The 22038-nt window shown below is 36.1% G+C and overlaps 1 protein-coding gene across 3 annotated transcripts in view; it reads left to right on the forward strand.

The window, feature by feature from the left end:
* Positions 1-22038, forward strand: part of PIGK (phosphatidylinositol glycan anchor biosynthesis class K) — a 136356-nt gene that overhangs the window by 17826 nt on the left and 96492 nt on the right. For all 3 annotated transcript variants that reach the window (XM_061411543.1, XM_061411544.1, XM_061411542.1), the window contains exons 4-6: positions 14932-15067; positions 16745-16856; positions 18801-18897. In XM_061411543.1, the coding sequence (XP_061267527.1) occupies positions 14932-15067; positions 16745-16856; positions 18801-18897 (345 nt within the window). The remainder of the gene's footprint in view (positions 1-14931; positions 15068-16744; positions 16857-18800; positions 18898-22038) is intronic.

The raw sequence follows: 22038 nt of genomic DNA on the forward strand, positions 1-22038 counted from the left end.
TTCACTATCCACCATAATTCAGATACTGTGATAGGCATTTTATAATGAATTATTTCATCTCTCTCTTGAGACCTTTATGGGAGAACTCCCTAGCTGCCATTTTCATATTGAAAATTGTTATTCAGAATGGTTAAATGACTTGCTTAAGGTCCATTAAAGGTACCATTAAATAATAAAACCAGAATTTGAATTCAGGTGTTGTGATTTTATGGCTGGAGCATTTCTATTATTTCACAGCTGTCTCTTCCCTAAGAAATTGCAACAGATAATATTTAGGTAACATTTACAATTAGAGAATTCTTTTAGTAACATGATCTAATTTTATTCTTATGACAGTCCTGTAGAGGTTGGTATAATTATGAACAAGGATCATTTAATACCTTATTTAATTAGAAATGTATATCTACATGTTGAATGTAGTGCTTATGAAAATCATTCATATTAATTGAGTAATATAATGAATGCATCTCCTGTTTTCTCATTTTTTAATTTTTTCCGTAGCTTTTACTGTTGTCTGAGTCTTCATTATTTCATGTTTCATGTACTTCATGCCTCTGTACTTCAGCAGCTTTGTAGCTGTTTATTCCTTGTTTCTAGCGTCTTTTGCCCTCCAACTCATCCTACACACAGCTGTTAGAATTATCTTTCTCAGATATTGCTTTCATCTTTTAACTCCCACAATCAACAACCTGCAGTGACTGTTGTTTCTCTAAAAATTACATAAATTTCAAGCAGCCTTCAGTCTTCACTGCTTTGTTAATAATAACTTACTACGTTCATCTGTTGATTTGTTCTTTGTCTACTACGTAATACTTATTAACTCCTATTTCTATTTTTTTTTAACCATTCATCCTTCTTAGAACACTTAGAATATCCTTGTGCTGTCCTTTCCTACCCATAAAGCTTTCTTTCTTTGTGTTGCTATGTAGAATTTTGTACACGGAGGTCACTGAGTGATATTTTTTTAAACCATTACCATTAATTTATAAAACTTTCTCAATAATAAATATATATTTAAAATTTTATTCTACTACTATTTTTATTTTATAATTTTGCCTCATTTTTTGTGAACAAAAGGACTAAAAAGTAGTAAAATGCTTTGTAAATAATTTGTAATATATTATTGTAGTTATTGTCAAGATAATATTAACTTGTACTTTTGAGTGTTCTGCTTCTTGTCTTGTGTCATTTCCCAACAGTTTTTTTCTCATATTTTGCAAAAATATAAATAATAACGTTTGAATATAGATCCTTATGTATTCTGAGCAGTCTTCTTGTTTTATTCTCATGTTGGCAGCTGATCTATCTACTGCTCCATGTGATATACTTGGTGAAGTACATAATATCTTGAATAGGTAAACATTTAGAATAGTTAGGAAGCCAAAATGTGCTCTGAGGAGAACAGTGACAGTGGGAAAGGAACATTTTGGCCACTACTGTCATGCTCTTAGGTTTAGATAAGATCCATTTGTAAGACTAAGAAGACCATTAAGGGTTTTATGGAGCAAAGGGGAAATTTCTTTATTGATTTCTAAACAGATAGGAGTACTGTGTATGGCCTGCTGAAATGAGAGATGCTTTTCTTGATCAATACCACAGTGTCTTCATTCCTGACACTATCTTCATATCTGGTAACTTGATTTCCTTGACTTTGTTCCTGTTTGGAACTGTCTTGGCTATTCTTGGGTCTTGTTCTTCCATATTAAGTTTACAATCAGCATGTCAAGTTCTTAAAACCCTGTTGGGATTTTGATTTGCATTACAGTAGATTAATTTAAAGAGAGTGGACTTCCTTATGGTACTAAATCATTCCATTTATGAAAAGGTATGTTTTCATTTAATTATATGTTTAATGGCTTTCAACTGTGCCTCATAATTTTGAATTTTTAGTTTTTGGTAGAATTTTTAGAATATTTAGTTGTCAGTTTTTTTCTTTTTTTGGTTGATTCTGTAAGTGGTACCCTTTACAAATAATTTTCTTAACTTCTGTTGTGCTTGCAACACAAGCAAGTGGATTGGAAAAATTAATATTCTTAAAATGTCTGTGCTACCCAAGGGTCTATACTGCCCAGTACAATCCCTATCAAAATTCCAATGGCATTTTTCACAGAAATAGGAAAAACAACCCTAAAGTTTGTATAAAACCTTAAAAGACCCCGAATAGTCAAAGCAGTCTTGAGAAAGAAGAACAAACTAGGGGTATCACACTCCCTGATTTCAAACTATATTATAAAACTGTAGTAATCAAAGCAGTGTGAAAGTGTTAGCTACTTAGTCATGTCTGACTCCTTGTGACCCCATGGACTGTAGCCTACCAGGCTTCTCTGTCCATGGAATTCTCCAGGAGAAAATACTGGATTGGGTTGCCATTTCCGTCTCTGGGGGATCTTCCCGACTCAGGGTTTAAACCTGGGTCTCCTGCATTGCAAGCAGATTCTTTATAATCTGAGATATCAGGGAACCACAGCAGTATAGAATTGGTATAAAAACAGTTCCGTAGACCAATGGAACAGAATAGGGAGCCCAGAAATAAATTCATGCATGTATGATTAGTTAATTTATGGTAAAGAAGCTAAAAATATACAATGGAGAAAGAGCAGTCTCTTCAATAAATGGTGCTGGAAAAACTAAACAACTACATATAAAAACTGAAATTAGAACATTTTCTCACACCATATAGAAAAATAAAATGGATTAAAGACTTGAATGTAAGACCTGAAACTGTTAAACTCCTAAAGGAAAACACTGGCAGTAAGCTCTTTGATGTCAGTCGTAGTGATGAATTTTGGGGGGTTTGACTCCAAAAGCAAAAATCAAAAAATGAGACTACATCCAAAGTACAGGAAAGGGAACCATCCACAATGAAAAGGCAGTCTACTGAATGGGAGAAAATATTTGCAAGTCACATATCTGATAAGGGGTTAATGATCAAAATATATAAAGCACTCATAAACTGAATGGGCTTCCCAGGTGGCACTAGTGGTAAAGAACCTGCCTTCCATCGCAGGAGACATAATAACCTTGGGTTCTATCCCTGGGTCAGGAAGATCCCCTGGAGGAGGACATGGCAACCCACCTCAGTATTCTTGCCTGGAAAATCCCATGGACAGAGGAGCCCCGAGGGCTACAGTCAAGGGTTGCAAAGAGTCGGACACAAATGAAGTGACTTAGCACGCACCCATAGAATAGTAAAAAAAACAGTCCAATCAAAAAATGAGCAGAGGGGACTTCTCTGGTGGTCAGTAGTTAAGAATCTGCCTGCCAATGCAGGGGATATGGGTTCAATCCCTGTTCCAGGAAAATTTCTCATGCCATGGGCAACTGAGCCCCATGCCACAACTCCTGAAGTCTTCATGTTCTAGAACCTGTACTCCTTAACGAGAGAAGCCACCGCAGTGAGAAGCCCACACACCTTGACTAGAGATTAGCCCCTGCTTTCCACAACTGGAGAAAGCCCACGCACAGCAACAAAGACCCAGTGCAGCCAAAATAAATAAATAAATCATGAAAATTTTAAAAATGAGAAGATCTGAACAGACATTTTCCAAAGAAGATATAATGAAAATGAGTTAGTTGCTCAGTCGTATCCGACTTTTTGTGACCCCATGGACTGTAACCCACCAGGCTCCTCTGTCCATGGAATTCTCCAGGCAAGAATACTGGAGTGAGTAGCCACTTCCTCCTCCAGGGGATCTTTCTGACACAAGGATCAAACCTGAGTGTCCTGCACTGCAGGATGATTCTTTACCATTTGAGCCACCATATACTGATGGCCAGCGAGTACATGAACAGGTGCTTAACGTCACTAAGCATCAGGGAAATACAAACAAAAACCTCAGTGAGATATTACTGCAATTAATCTAGAGATGATATAAAGTATAGAGAGAATGTTGATGTATAGGTTATATGCAAATACCAAGGCATTTTATATATAGAATGTGAACATCTGTGGATTTTAGTAATTTTAGTAATCACAGGGATTCCTGGAACTAACCCCTTCCCAGCCAACCAAGGGACAACTGTATTGGGGAAGCAATAAAAGGAGCCTGATGCATTTGATATCATATGATTTTGGGTAGGTGCTAGGTTGTTCTGAGAAATAGGAGGGAAGAAAGACAATTGGTAGGGTGGAATACACACTAATTTACTTCTCTTCCTACCTTCTTTCTTTTTCCCTTTCCTTCTTCCTCCCTCCCCTTTTCAACCAGCAGATATGTATTGAGAGCATATGGTGTTTCAAATACACTTGCCAATTTTTGTAATTTCAACTGATGTGGAGATACAGGGAGAGAAAAGGGCAGAGAAGGAAACTATAATTTCCATGGAAAACCTAAGTGTTTGATGGCAGTGGGAGTGACCTCAAAAAAGTCAGACTCAACTCGACATTTCACCAGGGAAAGTGGTGATAATAATAAGTATTTCTAAGAAATTTGTGAGGAATTTCTAGTGGAAATTTGATAGAAATAATGTTATAATTCTGTCACGGTATATCTGACTCAGGAGGTGTTAAAAAGGATAAGTGAAATTAACATTTGTGAACATAATTTAATTTCTTTGGAGAAAAGATATTTCACAGAGTTCTATATTAATGGTTTCTAAGAATTCGGCCTTAGCTTGAGTGGGAGATAAGTCAGTCAAAGGTAACCTGACGTTAAATCCTTATACCTACCCATTAACTTATATTTAATTATATCCATCTCCAAGGCTTCAAATCATGAAATTGAGATGTTATTCTAAAAAGTAAAGCCCATATTGGTCAGAAATTAATTTACCTAAACTGTTTTTCGCCACCATATTGGAAGCAAAGACAATCAAATAAGATCATATAAGTGAGCTTATTCTACAAATATATTTTCGGATTTATTCTGGATAAGTAAAAGCTAACTTAATATTCTGTAGTTCTTCTATCTATATTGTTATATTTAATAAAAATAGATATTAAAATATTAACTTTGATCTACTGATAAAGATTTTTAGTAGATTGCACTTACTCAAGAAAGTAGTTTAGATATCGTCTCCCCCCGCCATTTTGTTGTTTAATTAGATGTTTAGCTCTTGCACTAGGTTTTTATAAACTGACGAACACTGACACATTATTTGCCCCCAAAACTATAACCACATATTATAAGATAATGTAGATATATGGCTAAACTCACATTGATACACATCACCATTTGATCAATTATGTAATAATTATCAAGTATCCAAGTGAGTATACAACTCAAAAGTCATATAAAAATTAGATGTCTGTTCAGTTCACTAACAGAAACCCACTTCTTGTTTTGAAAGGGAGTTTGGGAAGAGAAGGAAAAAAGCACACTTCAAGCAAAGATAATAGCTGGTGAACAACTTCTAGTAGGTGTAGAAAAATGACAAGAGCTTTAAAAATGTTATGACTAAATTTTAGCTACAATAACAAAACATCTTTACCTTTAAAAAATACTAATTAAAGAGCATATTCTTTATATTCTGCACAAGATAAAGGCAAGATCTTTCTGGAAATATTTAATAGCCTTTTCCCATTCCTTTTTAGGCTTTTCCTGTTGTGGCACACAAAAGTGCAAACATTAAATTAATTGTACAGCTTTTTTGCTTGGAGGTGTTAAAAGATATACTTCTTTGTACAGCGTAGGTTTTCAAAATGCAGATTTTTCATAACAGCACAAATGAGATTTACGGGACGATATTCAATAACATCATATGACTTGTGGGCTTCCCTGGTGGCTCAGTGGTAAAGAATCCACCTGCCAAAGCAGGAGACACAGGTTCCATCGCTGAGTCGGGAAGATCTCCTGGAGAAAGAAATAGCAACCCACTAAGTATTCTTGCCAGGGAAATCCCATGGACAGAGGAGCCTGGTGAGCTATAGTGTATGAGGTTTCAAAGAGTTGGACATGACTTAGTGACTAAACAACAATGACATATGACTTGACAAAAAAGTAACAAAAATCAATGGTCATGTAAACTTGATGTATACTTTTATGAACGTGGGCAAATGTAAGTGTACCGTGAGCGAGCAAGTAACTGTATAGGCCCTGCTTTCAGTAAGAAATGACTGAAGGAGTAAATCACATAAGACCTAGAATGTTCATAGTTCCTAGGGTTTTAGTTCTATGTATAACACTAAAAAATATAAAATGTTATACTGCATATTTTGGTACCTAAACTTTCTATATTTCTTATGTATTGAAAAGATTCTAATATGGGAATAGGTCAAAGAAGACGTAACTCAGTATTGTATGATTTCAGGAACTGGGAGGAGTGATAAATTTGAAATGCTGGACAGCAAGAGTCTTTTGTTAAGTGTCCAAATAGGTTCATTGTAACCTAACAGCAAGGATATTAAACCAGTTAATCCTAAAGAAAATCAACTCTGAATATTCCTTGGAAAGACCAATACTGGAACTGAAGCTGCAAGACTTTAGCCACCTGATGCGAAGACCTCATCTTTGGAAAAGACCTTGATGCTGGGAAAGATTGAGGGCAAGAGAAGAAGGGGGCGACAGAGGATGAGATGGTTGGATGGCATCACCAGCTCAATGGACATGAGTTTGAGCAAACTCCAGGAGATATAGTGAAGGACAGGGAAGCCTGGCATGCTGCAGTGCATGGGGTCACAAAAAGTTGGACATAACTTAGTGACTGAACAATAACAATAGCAACCTAGGCATGGAGGCTCTGTCAAACATACAACCTGGTAAAACTGCTTTTCAGTACTCCTATACGTGATACATTAGAATTACTCACTGAACCAACTTCTTGGCTAATGTGTGCAACAAATTAGGTCCTATCTGAAGTTCTGCTGCCAAGACAGCATCAGACACCTCAGTTCTGTTGACCACAGAAGTCTTTGCAGCACAGACACGTTTGAGAGTGATATTCTCTAAATACAGAAATTGCTTGATGTTACAAGCTCCATGCTGGTTTTGTTTTCTGATCTACATCTTCAGGTTTCATTCTACCTTCTTGCTAGGGCAGCAAACAGTGGAGCTCTTCCAAGACTTGCCATACAGTGAGCATCTGTACAATAACCATATTCTTCATAAAACTTGATTTTCCCAAGACTTAACTGGTCACCAGCAATATGGTTGGATGGTACATTTTCATCAAAAGGACAGTCAGGAACATGGATACCTTCTTTTCCATAAGAGCAGTGCTGCACATTGCTTCACATAATTATTAATACTGTTGTGGTAATCCACATTTCTTCAGTTTCTCCATAATTTTGTTCATAATTTTGGTTGGATTGTGTAATAAGAAAAATCATGTGCTTGTATGTGACTTCTGTGGGAGTTGGACATTTCATGCAAGACATTAATTTAGTAAAAAAATACTCATTAGGGCTGTGAAAGAATTAAATACAGAAATGATGTAAAGTAACTTGAGTTGGAAAATGCTTTGTGGATTCAATTCAGCACTTCTGGGTCCGGGGAACTGCTCTTACTCAGCTTCTTGGTGGAGTGGTAATACATTTCTATAGCTTTCTTGTCCTCATAAAGGTCATGCTGTGCTTGGCAGTAAGCTTCACTCACTTTCAGAAACTCCGTAAATGTGTGATGACAGAAAGGAGTACCTTTATTCATTGAAAACTGTGGCCTAGTCACACAGTGGGTACCACAGTGGCAGCGACACAGGCAGCTGTGGCTGTGCTGCAGGGTGGAGGCAGTGCAGGTGTTGACAGAGGCAGCGGGCGGATGTTGGGTTTTGGAAAAAAGTTGAAATCAGAATGTTCCATTCCCTCAGTATTCGTTGTCAGATTTTATTGTAATTAAAGAAAGATTTTGGGAAGATTTTTGCAGGTTTTTTTTTTTTTAAAGGTGAAAACAGACTTAAAAATTTGTAACTCTAAAATTAAATGATTTGTTTATTTAAAAGTTTAAAAATGTTTGTATTGAATTTTAAACCATAAATTTCATTGAGCCATGAAAAATGGAAATACTGAGATGAGAGTCATATGAGGGAAGTGTGTGCATGCCTGCTAAGTCGCTTCAGTTATGTCCGACTCTTTGTGACCCCATGGACTGTAGCCCGACAGGCTCCTCTGTCCATGTAATTCTCCAGGCAGGAATACTGGAGTGGGTTGCCATGCCCTTCCTCGGGAGATCTTCCCAACCCAGGGATCGAACTCGTGTCTCTTATATCTCCTACACTGGCAGGCGGATTCTTTACCAATAGTGCCATCTGGAAGCCCATGAGGAACATGATGTCCCCTTAATATTTGTTGATGTGAGTATAGAAATTATTAGAGGTTTTGGCTCTGCTCACTATAAGGCAACATATTCCATTCTGCCAAAGAATGTAGTAGTAGTGGGTGGAACATATGCGGGCTCTGAAATTAAATCTTGTATCTTCTGCTTATCAGTTAATGCAGCTTTGGGCAAGTGATCTGCCCTCACTGAATTTCCTTACCTTTAGAATGAAGACAAAAATAGTCTTCACAAGATTGTTGTGATATAGTGAGAATTAAGTATCTGAAAAGACTGCAGCACAGTGCCTATCACACTGTAAACTCAACAGATACTTGTTTCCATCATCCTGTTACTTTACCTTGTTTCCGTTTTCCCATACCTTCTGATCTTATTTTTTCATAATCTTATTCCAATATGGAATCCAAATTTGACAGTTTGGGTAAAATAGTGTTTGTATAGTTTAATATGGAATGGTTAAATCATGTCAGTTAACATCATTCAGTTCACTTCAGTTCAGTCGCTCAGTCGTGTCCAACTTCACGACCCCATGCAATGCAGCACGCCAGGCCTCCCTGTCCATCACCAATTCCTGGAGTTCACTAAAACTCACGTCTATCGAGTCGGTGATGCCATCCAGCCATCTCATCCTCTGTCGTCCCCTTCTCCTCCTGCCCCCAATCCTTCCCAGCATCAGAGTCTTTTCCAATGAGTCAACTCTTCGCATGAGGTGGCCAAAGTACTGGAGTTTCAGCTTCAACATTAGTCCTTCCAATGAACATCCAGGACTGATCTCCTTTAGGATGGACGTTGCAGTCCAAGTGCTTTAAAATTGTTGAATTATTTTTAATTGATATTTACTATTACCTTCTAGTTAATTAGCCTTTCATTTTGTCTGCCATAGTCTCCATTTTATATTTTTCCTCTTTAATTTTTGTCCTAGTTGACTTCTATGATCAAAGTGAAGAACAGAAATGGTGGTAACTCCTCACCATCAGTGTAGTGTGTCTATATTTTATCCTTTGTAAAAAATATTTTAAAAAAACTGATAAAACTGATAACTTCAGAAGAAACATAGCCATCCAAGTCTTCTTAATGAATAACTAAAATTATTTCTTAAGAATATCTTTCTTAGTGCTCAGAGAAAATAAGAGGATTTTTAAATTTACTTGCTATTTGTGAAGAGATATGTACCAGAGAAGGCTTATTAATGATGTTTGCAAATATTTTTCTGGTAAAATATGCAATCTAGGCATTGTGGTTAAGTCCTAGGAAACTGTTTATAGCATTCTAATGAGGTTACATATAGACATTTAAAGAAAGGAAAGCAACGCTTATGAGCAGAAACTCAGAGACTTAAGAGATTTGAGGATCCCCTGTGATCCTCAAATCTCCAGCTGCTGTAATTTTGGCTACTGTCTAGAATAGGATGGTGATATTATTGAAGATAAGCTTAGCCTAGCTCTGGTTGCTAAAGATGCTCTAAGGTAGTATTATCTGATTAGTTATATGGATATAGTATGTATAGCAATTTTCAATGAATTGTTTAAAAACACTTTTACCAATATGGTGATCTATTTAAATATCATTTAGTGAAAAAATGTTATTATGGTAGTAGCAGCCTGTTATAAATGAAAAGGTATGCTTTTTGAGGCTTTGTACTCTAATTGTCTAGAGCAGTGAAAATTTTTTATCTATGTAGAATTTATTTTTGTACCCATTGGTTGCTGCTTCCTGACTGGGCCAAGGATGAATGTCAGAGGGGAGGGTAAAGAATGACTGAGCAGCCCTGATGCAGGGCTTACCCTTTCCTTCAGTGGTGTTGTTTAGTCAGGTCGTGTCCAACTCTTCACGACCCCCTGGACTGCAGCTGGCCAGACTCCTCTGTCCATGGGATTTCCCAGGCAAGAATACTGGAGTGGGTTGCCATTTCCTTCTCCACGGAATCTTCCTGACCCAGGGATCAAACCCACGTCTCCTGCATTGGGAGGCAGGTTCTTTACCACTAAGCCACCAGAGAAGCCCTCCTTTAATGTTAGGCAAATGTAATAATGGGAAATGGGAAAGTATTTGTTTTGAATTGTTTTCCTCTCACACATTTCTAGAATTGGGTTTCATGTCTTGTTTTTGGAGAGGTTTTAAAATTTTATTTTTTTATTGATCTTTAAAATCTATTTCAGCATGATCATGATTCTGTTAGATCAGACAACAAATAGTGGCAAGGGAAGAAAATACTATCCCTTTACTTATTTATTTATTAATCTGTAAAGGAAAGAAGTTATGCTTCACTAATATTATATATATTTAAAGTAGTGAATACATATGACTAACAGATTAGTAGATACATATATGAGTGTGTCCTCTAATTTTTTTTTTTTAACTGACAAGAGGAAATGTATGATTTAAACAGTATGAAAACTATGTATATAAGTAAGCACTGTATTTGTTTCAAACCCAGTTTGAACTTTATACAATTTCAGTGCTTCTCTTTTCTTTTGGTTTTATATTGAGAGAAGGCCATGTTACCCTATGCTTGTGTGATGTAGGTTCTGCAGGACCTTAATAAAGTGAGAGAATTGAGTCATAACACATGATAGTATGGGATTTCCAGAGTGTGAGAATATCATATTCTTCTATCAATTGGACATATTTGAGGGATTTTTATCTTAATTTTAATAAGGTAACAAAGCAACTTGCTATCATTATTTATAGGAATGTAGTAGCTTGTCTTCAATGTAGATTTTTTTTTTTGGTCTTGATTCTAGCAGTGATTGTTTAACACATTCACAGTGAAGACTTAAATAACTGCTGTGATGCTAGCCTGATATTCAGTGAAAAAGACACTTTAAGGAGACAACAAGTTAGATCTTATGATAACTGTTGTTCAAAGACTGTTGGCAAAGACTTAGTTAAATATCAGATCTGATTATTCTGAACAGTAAACAGAGCCTAGAAGTTATGAATTGCATTTTGTGCAAATACTTTTGTGAGCAGATGTTTTCTGTATCATCAAATTATATTGTAGTGTGGAATGTCAAAATACAGGAAAAAATTAAATGTAGAACGAGGTCTGAAGTTATCTCTTTCTTCTGTTAAATATATGAGCAATCATTTGAAGTGAAGTGAGGTTGCTTAGTTGTGTCGACTCTTTGCAACCCCATGGACTGTAGCTTGCCAGGCTCCTCTGTCCATGGGATTTTCCAGGCAAGAATACTTGAGTGGGTTGCCATTTCCTTCTCCAGGGGATCTTCTCGACCCAGGGATTGAACCTGGGTCTCCTGCACTGCAGGCAGACTCTTTACCGAGCCACCAGGGAAGCCAGCAGTCATTTAGTTTTAGTAAAATAGTGTCATCCTTCAAATAGAGCTAGTGTTCTTAGAGTATTATTAGTTTGGTAGATTTGTTAGACTCTAATTTATAATTTTGTGTTTATTTGTAGTTTTATAAACCTAAGAAAGCATATTAAAAAGCAAAGAACGTCACTTTGCTGACAAAGGTCCATATAGTTAAAGCTTTGGTTTTTCCAGTAGTCATGTATGGATGTGAACCTTAAAGAAGGCTGAGTGCCGAAGAATTGATGCTTTTGAACTGTGATGCTGAAGAAGACTCTTGAGAGTCCCTTGGACTACAAGGAGATCAGAGCAGTCAATCCTAAAGGAAATCAGCCCTGAATATAATGAATATTGGAAGGATTGCTGCTGAAGCTGAAGCTCCAATACTTTGGCCACCTGATACGAAGAGCTGATTCATTGGAAAAGACCCTGATGCTGGGAAAGATAGAAGACAAAAGGAGAAGAGGGCGGCAGAGGATGAGATGGTTGGATGGCATCACTGACTCAATGGACATGAATTTGAGCAAACTGTGGGAGATATTGAAGGACAGGGAAGCCTGGTGTGTTGCAGTCCATGAGGTTGCAAAGGCATGACTTAGTGACTGACAATAACAACAGCAAATAATTTTATAAGAAATATAAACCTAAGGAGTTTAGTTTCATTATGTATTTAAGTATCATATATATAAATGGAGGCTTCCCAGGTGGCGCTAGTGGTAAAGAACTCGCCTGCCAGTGCAGGAGACGTGAGAGCTGAGGGTTCTATCCCTGAGCTGGGAAGATCCCCTGGAGAAGGAAATGGCAACCCACTCCACTATTCTTGCCTGGAGAACTCCATGGACAGAGGAGCCTGGTGGGCTACAGTTCATGGGGTCGCAGAGAGTCAGACACACTTTCATATATAAATGATTTGACACTTGGACCAAGTCAGATTTTTTTCCACCAGACAAGAGTTCTGAACATTTCTTAACTTTTAGAAACAATGCATTAGAATATATGGTTGAATTTGTAAACTTTTGAAATTCAGTCTATTTTCTGTCTGGTTTTTCATATATTATCTCCAGATACCATGATTTTTTATGATATATTGATTATGTTAGCATAAGGTTATAGTACTTACACTGAAGCTCAAAATTATCTATCAGAAAAGTGTTGATTAAATTTATAATTTTATGCTAAAGTGACTACTTCTTTATGAAATTGACATTTAATTTCAAGGAATGAAATTAACCTTCAACCGAAAACATGGCCTAAAGGAATAATCTTATTTTTATATTGAGATTTATAGGTCAGTTCATTTTTGTTTAATAGTGGTTTTATAACAAAAAAGATATGATTGCTAATAACTTAATATAAATCATTTTAAGTTATTAAAATGAAAAGATATATTTTCCATTTTAAGAGCAATAACTTTAACCATTTTGTGAGAATGAATCAGTAACAGCTGAAGATCTGATCTTTGAATGTGGCAGGGTTGGAACCCTTTCAAAATAGAAAAGCCAGTTTTTAAGAAAAATCACAATGTTTCAGTTCTGAACTTTAGTGTATTTGAAACATGTGCAGAAGAACATTTTCTTCTTGCTGTCTTCTGCCAGACTAATTATGTATGCCACATTAATTTTTCCCTTATGTTTGGGAAGCTCAAATATATGGTAGAATAAAGGATTGCCTGATTCATCTTCACTCGTTTTAATGGTAAGATCAAGATGAGAAGCATTTAAGAGAGACATTGTAATTTTCTCTCAAAGAAAATGTACACAAAGAATGAAAATGTTTCATTCACTCAGTGATTGTTTCTTGAATGTCTGCTATATGCCAGGCTCTATTAATAAGCCTGAGTGGTACAGCAGTGAAGGACAGAAAAAGTCCCTGCCCTCAGAGAAGTGCTCATATTCTAATAGGGGTGGTGATGGGAAATGATTTCAGATTTGTAAATGACCTGTACAAAAGAAAACATGTAGTGAGAACAGAGTACTGTAGCTGAGATTGGAATGATAGGAAGATTTGGAAGGAAAGAAGTCTAAATTTGGTCAGTAGCCCCTGAATTGGAAAAGGCTTGGCATATTCCTGAACAGTTTGGAGGGAGCATAGTGAACATGGGTGTTAGGGGTGAAGTTAGAGACAGAGAGAGAGAGAGAGACAGAGACCACATTAAGCCTTGCAGACCATGTAAGGAGTTTCTGTTTTCCTCTGATTATCATGGGGAGTCCTTGAAAGATTTTAAGTGAGAAAGTTTAATGATTTGACTTGTTTAAGGAAGGTCTCTCTGGTGGCTCTAAGGAGAACGAACCATAGGAGATGGGAGTGGAAGCAGGCAGCCAGATGGGAGCTATTCCAGCATCTAGTCCAGCATCATCTAGAGATGATGGTGGCTGATGTCAGGGGGATGGAGTGGAGCCAGTGAAGAATGATGGCACTGGAGATGTGTTCCTGTGGTACAGAGATTGCACTTGCTGGTGGATTGTATGTTTTCATACTCAAGCATTTGAGATTCTGAAAAGTAAAATTTTTGGACTATCACAGTTTAACTCTGTAAGTCTTGAGAGTGTCAGATATTACTAAAATTAAAAGCAGTGTTTGGGGAGGACTGCTGCTAAGTCGCTTCAGTCATGTCCGACTCTGTGCGACCCCATAGACAGAAGCCCACCAGGCTCCCCCATCCCTGGGATTCTCCAGGCAAGAATACTGGAGTGGATTGCCATTTCCTTCTGCAATGCATGAAAGCGAAAAGTGAAAATTAAGTCACTCAGTGGTGCCCGACTCTTAGCGACCCCGTGGACTGCAGCCTACCAGGCTCCTCCGTCCATGGGATTTTTCAGGCAAGAGTACTGGAGTGGGGTGCCATTGCCTTCAGTGTAGCTCTTTCATCTTAGCTTCCTTTTGCTACATTGCATAAAGTATACTGTATTGGAAAAAAAATTAAGTTAGAAACTCCCAGTTCTGTGGATAAGTTCATGCCAGATTGTTCTGATTTCTTTTCTTTAAAACTTACACTACATAGGTACATATTAAAAAAATTTTTTTAATACAAGCACTTTTAAATATGTGCTCAATAATTGTTTTGGGTTATTTTTAATAAAGAATGAAAATAATTGCCACATGATACAAATAAAATATGGGCTTTCCAGGTGGTGCTAGTGATAAAGAACCCTCCTGCCAATACAGGAGACATAAGAGACATGGATTCCATCCCTGGATCAGGAAGATCCCCTGGAGGGGAGGGCATGGCAACCCACTCCAGTATTCCTGCTTGGAGAATCAGTCCCATGGACAGAGGAAACTGGCGGGCTACAGTCCATAGGGTTGCAAAGAGCTGGACACTACTGAAGTGACTTAGCACATAAATAAAGTATATCTTTTTAACTTTTTGGTTTTATTGAAATGGTATATTTACTAAAATTTTCTTTTCCTAGCCACATTGTTCTGATGCTTGCAGATGATATGGCATGCAACCCTAGAAATCCTAAACCAGCTACAGTGTATAGTCACAAGAATATGGAACTGAATGTCTATGGAGATGATGTAGAAGTGGATTATAGAAGTTATGAGGTAAAATGTTTAATGTGGCAACATTTTGAAATGTATCTTTCACTTTTAAGCTCGAACATAGTGATAGAATAAAATAATCTTATTGTTTTTCTTTAAACTTTGTACGGTTTTCACTGTAGCCTTGACAATCTGCAGTTTCTGGAGTTCATATTAAGGAAACAATATATGAGTAAAAGTATCACAGCATGAAAATTTCATACATGTATCTAGGATAGAACAACTTTATCTTGGCTTCTGTATTATTTTATTGAGGGTTAATGTAGCAGCTTCCTTTTATAGTAAGTGTATTCTTTGTTTTTCATATTTGATCTAAAATTTCAAGTTTTATATTTTCAGTAAATATATTAATTATGGAAATATTAAAATGACTGATACTACTTAAAGGTAACCACTTTTAATATGCCTTCAGTGTTTTTATGCACATATGATTAAAAATATATTAAAAAAATGGCACTGTGCTATATTTTCTGCTTTTGAAACTTTACTTTAAATTTAATAGATTGTATGTTTAACATTTCAAGTCTTTCTTGATGAAGTCTTCCTCAGTAATCCTTCCCCTTTTACTAAGCCTACCAAAAGTAGGACACACTTTCCCATGTTCCCAGACCTGTTTTGAAGAAATTAGTATCTTTTCCCAGGCTGTAAGTTCCTTAAGCACGTGTATCTTCTGTGTCTTATACCTAGTGAGTTCTTACAGCCCTCTGAAGGCACTCAGAAATGTTTGTTCAACACTTAAATGTTTGTGAATGTTGGACTTTTTCTGTTTTTTTTTTTTTTTGTCATTGTAAAATGTAGACCAAGTACTTCCCTTCTTTGTTAGCCAACAAGAAGTCCTGTTTAAAAAAACACCATTTTGGTGTCTTCTGGGAAAATGTAAACCAAACAACTTATACATACACCCACAGACACACACACATAGACACTTCCGTACTCACCTAGGGAAGAGTTGAATAAGAAAGCTGGGTTGATTTTCAGCTTTTTAAATTTAGATCTGTGTAATATAACTTGAAATTAACATTGTATTTCCAAGAACTTAAATATCTTTCAAAGCATCCTGGAGATGCAGAAATTCCTGGTTGGAAAATCTGGCTTGCAGTGTTAGGAATTTTTTTACATAATAAAGTTACCTCTAATGAAATTTAAGTAACAAAATGCATTAAGGAATTAAAGATGCATAATTTGGGGGTTATTTATGGATCTATCCTTATGGTTTTATTTTTATGATTTATTAATGAGCTGTCTTTTTGTTGTTGATCTAGAATTGACTAAGTAGTTATATGTATTAACTGCAGTACTTATTGTTGAATTTGTTTATATTTCTGTATTTTATATCTTCCCAAAGAATTGCCTGTGAAGACAGATTAATAATCTGTTTTCAGTTTTTGGCAATACTTTGTATAGCATTTGAACTTTTAAAGTTTATAATCAGCTTAGTTTTCCCCAAACTAGTTTTTTGTTGGTTTTTAGTATTTTGTAAAGAATGGAAACAAAGTTACTTTGAGGTGTATATTTAAATAAATATATTTCAATTGACTTATATTTCTCTTTTTAAGTTTTATTTTTAATTTATGCTGAGTAATACATAGATCAAGAAGAAAGAATGTTTTTAAAAGTAGGAAAACAATTGATAGGTTTACTCAAGTTCTATTTCATCTGATTTCTCATTTTTTTCCTCAGGTAACCGTGGAGAATTTTTTACGGGTGTTAACTGGGAGGATTCCATCTAGCACGCCTCGGTCAAAACGTCTTCTTTCTGATGATCGGAGCAATATTCTTATTTATATGACAGGTAATTTTCAATTTAGATATTTAATGATAGAATATGCTGACTCTTTTTCAGAAAGGAATTTGTATGGAAAGAAATTATTAAATTATTTAAATAATTTTTGGATAAAATAGTTTGTTATGAAGTTCTCTTTTCTCATAATGTATAACAACTTGAAGTGATATTTGAAAGCAGTGTATTACTTATCAGCTGATGATAAAACAGGGGTAGAATGATTTTTAGATGTCATACAGCAGGAGAGTGACTCTTACTTAGTGGTTTACTTTTCTTTATCATGGTGCATTTATTTATAACTTTAAAAATTTAGTCAATTTATAAACTTTATAAATTAACCCAGCAGAGTTAATGAAGTCAGGAAACTTCATTTTCGTCTACCTGACATGTACAAGAAATTTGCACTCCTCTGTGGCAAATAGGATGAAGTATAGTCTTGTAGCTTGGCTTTATTTGATGTACTCAACAAAAGGTTTTATTTATATTTCCTCCCTCAGTAGACACAACGCTGTAGCAGGCACTCACCACTCTAGTCAGACACTTACGTGCAGTGCACAACCCGTAATCATATATGATAGCCCTGAAAATCGGTACCTAAATCTTTAGGTTGTGAGAATGAAATGAATTAATATACACGATGATTAAGAATATTGTGTGGTATATAGTAATCCTCAATAAATAATACCTATTGCCATTTTTTATCATTATATTAGCATAATTACAAGCCTTCCTATTACATAGGCTGGCAAACTTTTTCTGAGTCTGTCGGTACTCTTTCAGGATAACTGCAAGTATGGGAGAAATTCCAGTGTTAAAGATTGAACTGGCAAACCATGGCCCATGGAAGGGCTACCTGTTTATGAAATAAAGTTTTATTAGAACACAGTTGCATCTATTTGTTTTTTGTATTCTCAAAATATATAAATTTGTTTTAAATATTGTCAAAATATATGGCAGAGTCCAGTAGTTGCAGCAGAGACCAAATGCCTCACAAGCCTAAAACATTTACTACTTGGCTGTTTACAGAAAAAGTTTAGGTGCTGATTTAGGTGCTGATTTTCAGGGCTATCATATATGACTTACGGGTTGTGCGCTGCACTAAGTGTCTGACTAGAGTGGTGAGTGCCCTGCTATAGAATTGTGTCTAATGAGGGAGGAAATATTTTTTATCCCACAAAGGCATATACTAACCACTGTTAAGCTCATAGGACTGCTTATATTCTGAGGGGGCACGGAAATAGATTTTTCTACTTTGATAGGCAGTGGGAAGTACCTTTTAAAATTGGCACAAAGGGCCTATATTGGCATGCTAGTGATGGTCTTACTCATACATTTCTTACTTAACAGCTGAGGAAACTGTGGCATAGAAAGGTTACTTGCCTAAGGTAACACAGTCATTAAGTAGTAAAGCTAACGTTTGTATCCAGGCAGAGAGCATGGCTCTCTCATGCATTTTGAATGTCATGATCTTTTGGTCAGCTCTCATAGTACAGTGGCTGATGGTTATAAAAACATAATTTTTTAGGTGAAAACTGCATTTCCTAGAGTTACAACGTTTCAAGTATACACTGTGAACAGTGCTAGCTTACTAAGGGACTAGTTAGTGTCTTCAACTCCTTTCTCACCAAAAGTGTTTGCCTGGTATTTGAGAAATGTTTATCTATGGAAACTCATTTCTGACATAATAATGGAGCCAGTGAAAAAGTATAAATATGCTTTTATAAAACTGAATGATAAGAAAGCTCTTAAATGTATATCTACTATATTTTACACAGTCTATCATTTATCTGTTTAATTGGTATAGTAGAAAAATTAGTTACTTTTAACCCTAGAATATACAATAACAAGTGATATTAAAATATTGCCATGAATGAAGTGAATGTTAATATCTAGATGTTTGCAGTTTGCATTTAAAAAAAATGTCTGTTTGATCTTTCTGACCCTTTCTATAAGGACATGGTGGAAATGGTTTCTTGAAATTTCAAGATTCTGAAGAAATTACCAACATAGAACTTGCAGATGCTTTTGAACAAATGTGGCAGAAAAGACGGTAATAAATGACTACTTTTCATAAGATAAATTAGTACCTAATTTTTCCATGGTTAGTAGATTTACACATCTTAAGAGATTTAAACTTATTTTTATGTTACTTCTTCTAACTTTAGATTTACGTTTGTTGTTTCTTTTGAACTGAATTATATTTTCTTTTTTTAGCAATTACACATTTAGGAGCAGTTTTATTATATTTTACAGAAGTATGAACTGAATTCTTTTTAAAGGAAAAATTTAGATTTCTTAGAGCATGGAAAAAGTTCACCTTATAAGATCTTACCTGTTGTTATTTCTCATCCTTTTTGGAGAAAATAAGATTCCTAGTAACCAAGTGCCCCATTATTTAGGGGGCTTGTGAACATACATTTATTTCTTATCTTGTATTTATTCTTGCTTTTTGCACAGTCTTGAACTCTTCATGTGATAGCAATATATTATTTCTTCTTTGGAAAAAATGCTGAAATTAGTATTAGTATAAAATTTGTAGCAGCTCACATTAACAATGATATATTATTAGTAATCTGTGGTAAGCACTCTTTTAGTTGAAAGTTGTCATATGGACTTAAGTGAATTTAAATTAGCAGTTGAACATACAGATGGCTAATAAGCATGTGAAAAAATCCCCATTATCACTAAATATTAGAGAAATGCAGATCAAAACTGCAATAAGATACCACCTCAACACCAATCAGAATGGCCATCATCAAAAAATCTATAAACCATAAATGCTGGAGAGGATGTGGAGAAAAGGGAACCCTCAAAAAAAAAAAAAAAAAAAGAAAAGGAACCCTCTTGCACTGTTGGTGGGAACCTAAATGGATACAGTCATTACGGAGAACAGTATGGAGATTTCGTAAAAACTGGGAACAAAACTACCATTTGACCGATCCCATTACTGGGCATGTACCCTGAGAAAACTACAATTCTAAATTCCTGGGTCGGGATTCCTGGGTTGGGAAGATCTGCCGGAGAAGGGATAGGCTACCTACTCCAGTATTCTTGGGCTTCCCTTGTGGCTCAGCAAAGAATCCGCCTGCAACGTGGGAGACCTGGGTTCAGTCCCTGGGTTGGGAGATTCCTTGGAGAAGGGAAAGGCTATCCACTCCAGTATTCTGGCCTGGAAAATTCCATGGACTGTATAGAGTTGCAAAGAGTCAGATATGACTGAGTGACTTTTACTTACCCCAGTGTTCATTGCAGCACTGTTTACAACAGCCAGGACATGGTAGCAACCTAAATATCCATCAACAAATGAATGGATAAAGAAGCTGTGGTATATATATATATATATATATACACACACACACACACACACATACGTACATACATACAATGGAATATTACTCAGTCATAAAAAGGAACAGATTTGAGTGAGTTCTAATGAAGTGGATGAACTTAAAGCCTGTTATACAGAATGAAGTAACTCAGAAAGAAAAAAGCAAATATTCTATATTAATACATATATATGGAATCTAGAAAAATGGTACTGATGAATGCAATAGAAATGCAGACATAGAGAATGGATTTGTGGACACAGTGGGGAAGGGGAGGGTGGGACAAATTGAGAGAGTAGACTGAAGCATAAACACTACCATATGTAAAATAGATAACCAGTGGAAATTTGCTCTGTGATGCTGAGAGCTCAACCAGGTACTCTGTGACAACCTAGATGGGTGGGATGGGATGGGAGGTGGGAAGGAGGTTAAAAAGGGAGGGCACATGTGTATACCTATGGCTGATTCGTGTCAATGTAAGGCAGAAACCAATACAACATTGTAAAGCAATTGTCCTCCAATCAAAAATCAATTAAAAAAATAAAGTATCAGTTGAACTGCTTTTAACTTGGTTATGCTCAATAAATGCTTATGGTTTACCTTCTAAACATATGGCACAGAGGGGAATAGGATGCTTATGGCACCTTCAAAGTGTTTAAAATATAGGAGAAAAGAGAAATACATACACAGCTATGCTACAAATTAAATATTCAAAATACTGGATTATAAGCATAAGGAGAAAGTATAGAAGTACTGAGACAGCTTTTGCTTGGTACTGATTTTATCTTATTCACTGCTATGTTTATTGAATGTATACTAGGCACTGGCACTGTGTTGCCATGTGGTGGTGTTCTGTTTAATTTTAATGACTCCATGAGGCAGATACGTTATGATTCTCATTCTTACAAGTGTGTAAATTGAGCACAGTTTAAATAACTTGCCAAACTTTGCATGGCTTTTAAGTGCTAGTGCTAGGATTCACATCTAAGTGGTCCTGTCCCAAAGCTTACTCTCTTAATTATTTTATTGTACTGCCTCTCGTAACCTTTAGATGGTCCTAATTCCCAGAAGTATCCACAGATTTTTGTCTCAGAACAAATGTGTCATATTAGTTGTACCTTCTATCATCTGCTTAGATATCATTAAGATTTTGTGCTTTCTTTTTGGGTGTAGTGTTAGCTGTTTACCTAGATTCAGTATCTGAGAAAATATTATCTGCTTCCTATTTTCACCTTCATCAGTGAAGCAGCTCATTCTAAAATGTAGAGCTGATTATGTTATTCATTCACTTTAAAAAAGCCATTGATGGCTTGTTCAGATTTATAGGGTAAGATCCAAACTTCACACAGGATACTTTATAGATTGGCCCTACCTTGGTGGCTCAGATGGTAAAGAATATGCCTGCAATGCGGGAGACCCAGGTTTGATCCATGGGCCAGGAAGATCCCTTGGGAATGGCAATCTACTCCAGTATTCTTGTCTCGAGAATTCCATGGACAGAGGAGCCTGGCAGGTTACAGTCCTTGGGTTACAAAGAGTTGGACATGATTGAGCAAGTAACACATTACCTTTTTGAAACTAATTTCTCTCCATTTTACCAAATTAATTTTAGATCTGAACTGCACCATACTATTCCTTTACCCCAGACATTGATAGTTTTTATGTTAGGTGCCTTTATATAGGCTTTTTCTTCTGCTGGAATGTGCTGTTCCTTTCTTTGTTAAAGAACATTCATCTCTCACTGATCTTGCCAGACACATCACCTTTCTGTGACCTGCCTTTTCCTCTGTTTCTTTCTCAGTGCTCTTGGAACATTTTTGACTTTGTTAGACTCTACACTAGTGAGGGCAAGGACTATATTGCAT

This window comes from Bos javanicus, chromosome 3 (assembly GCF_032452875.1).
Source record: "Bos javanicus breed banteng chromosome 3, ARS-OSU_banteng_1.0, whole genome shotgun sequence".
In the NCBI taxonomy this organism is placed as follows: domain Eukaryota; kingdom Metazoa; phylum Chordata; class Mammalia; order Artiodactyla; family Bovidae; genus Bos; species Bos javanicus.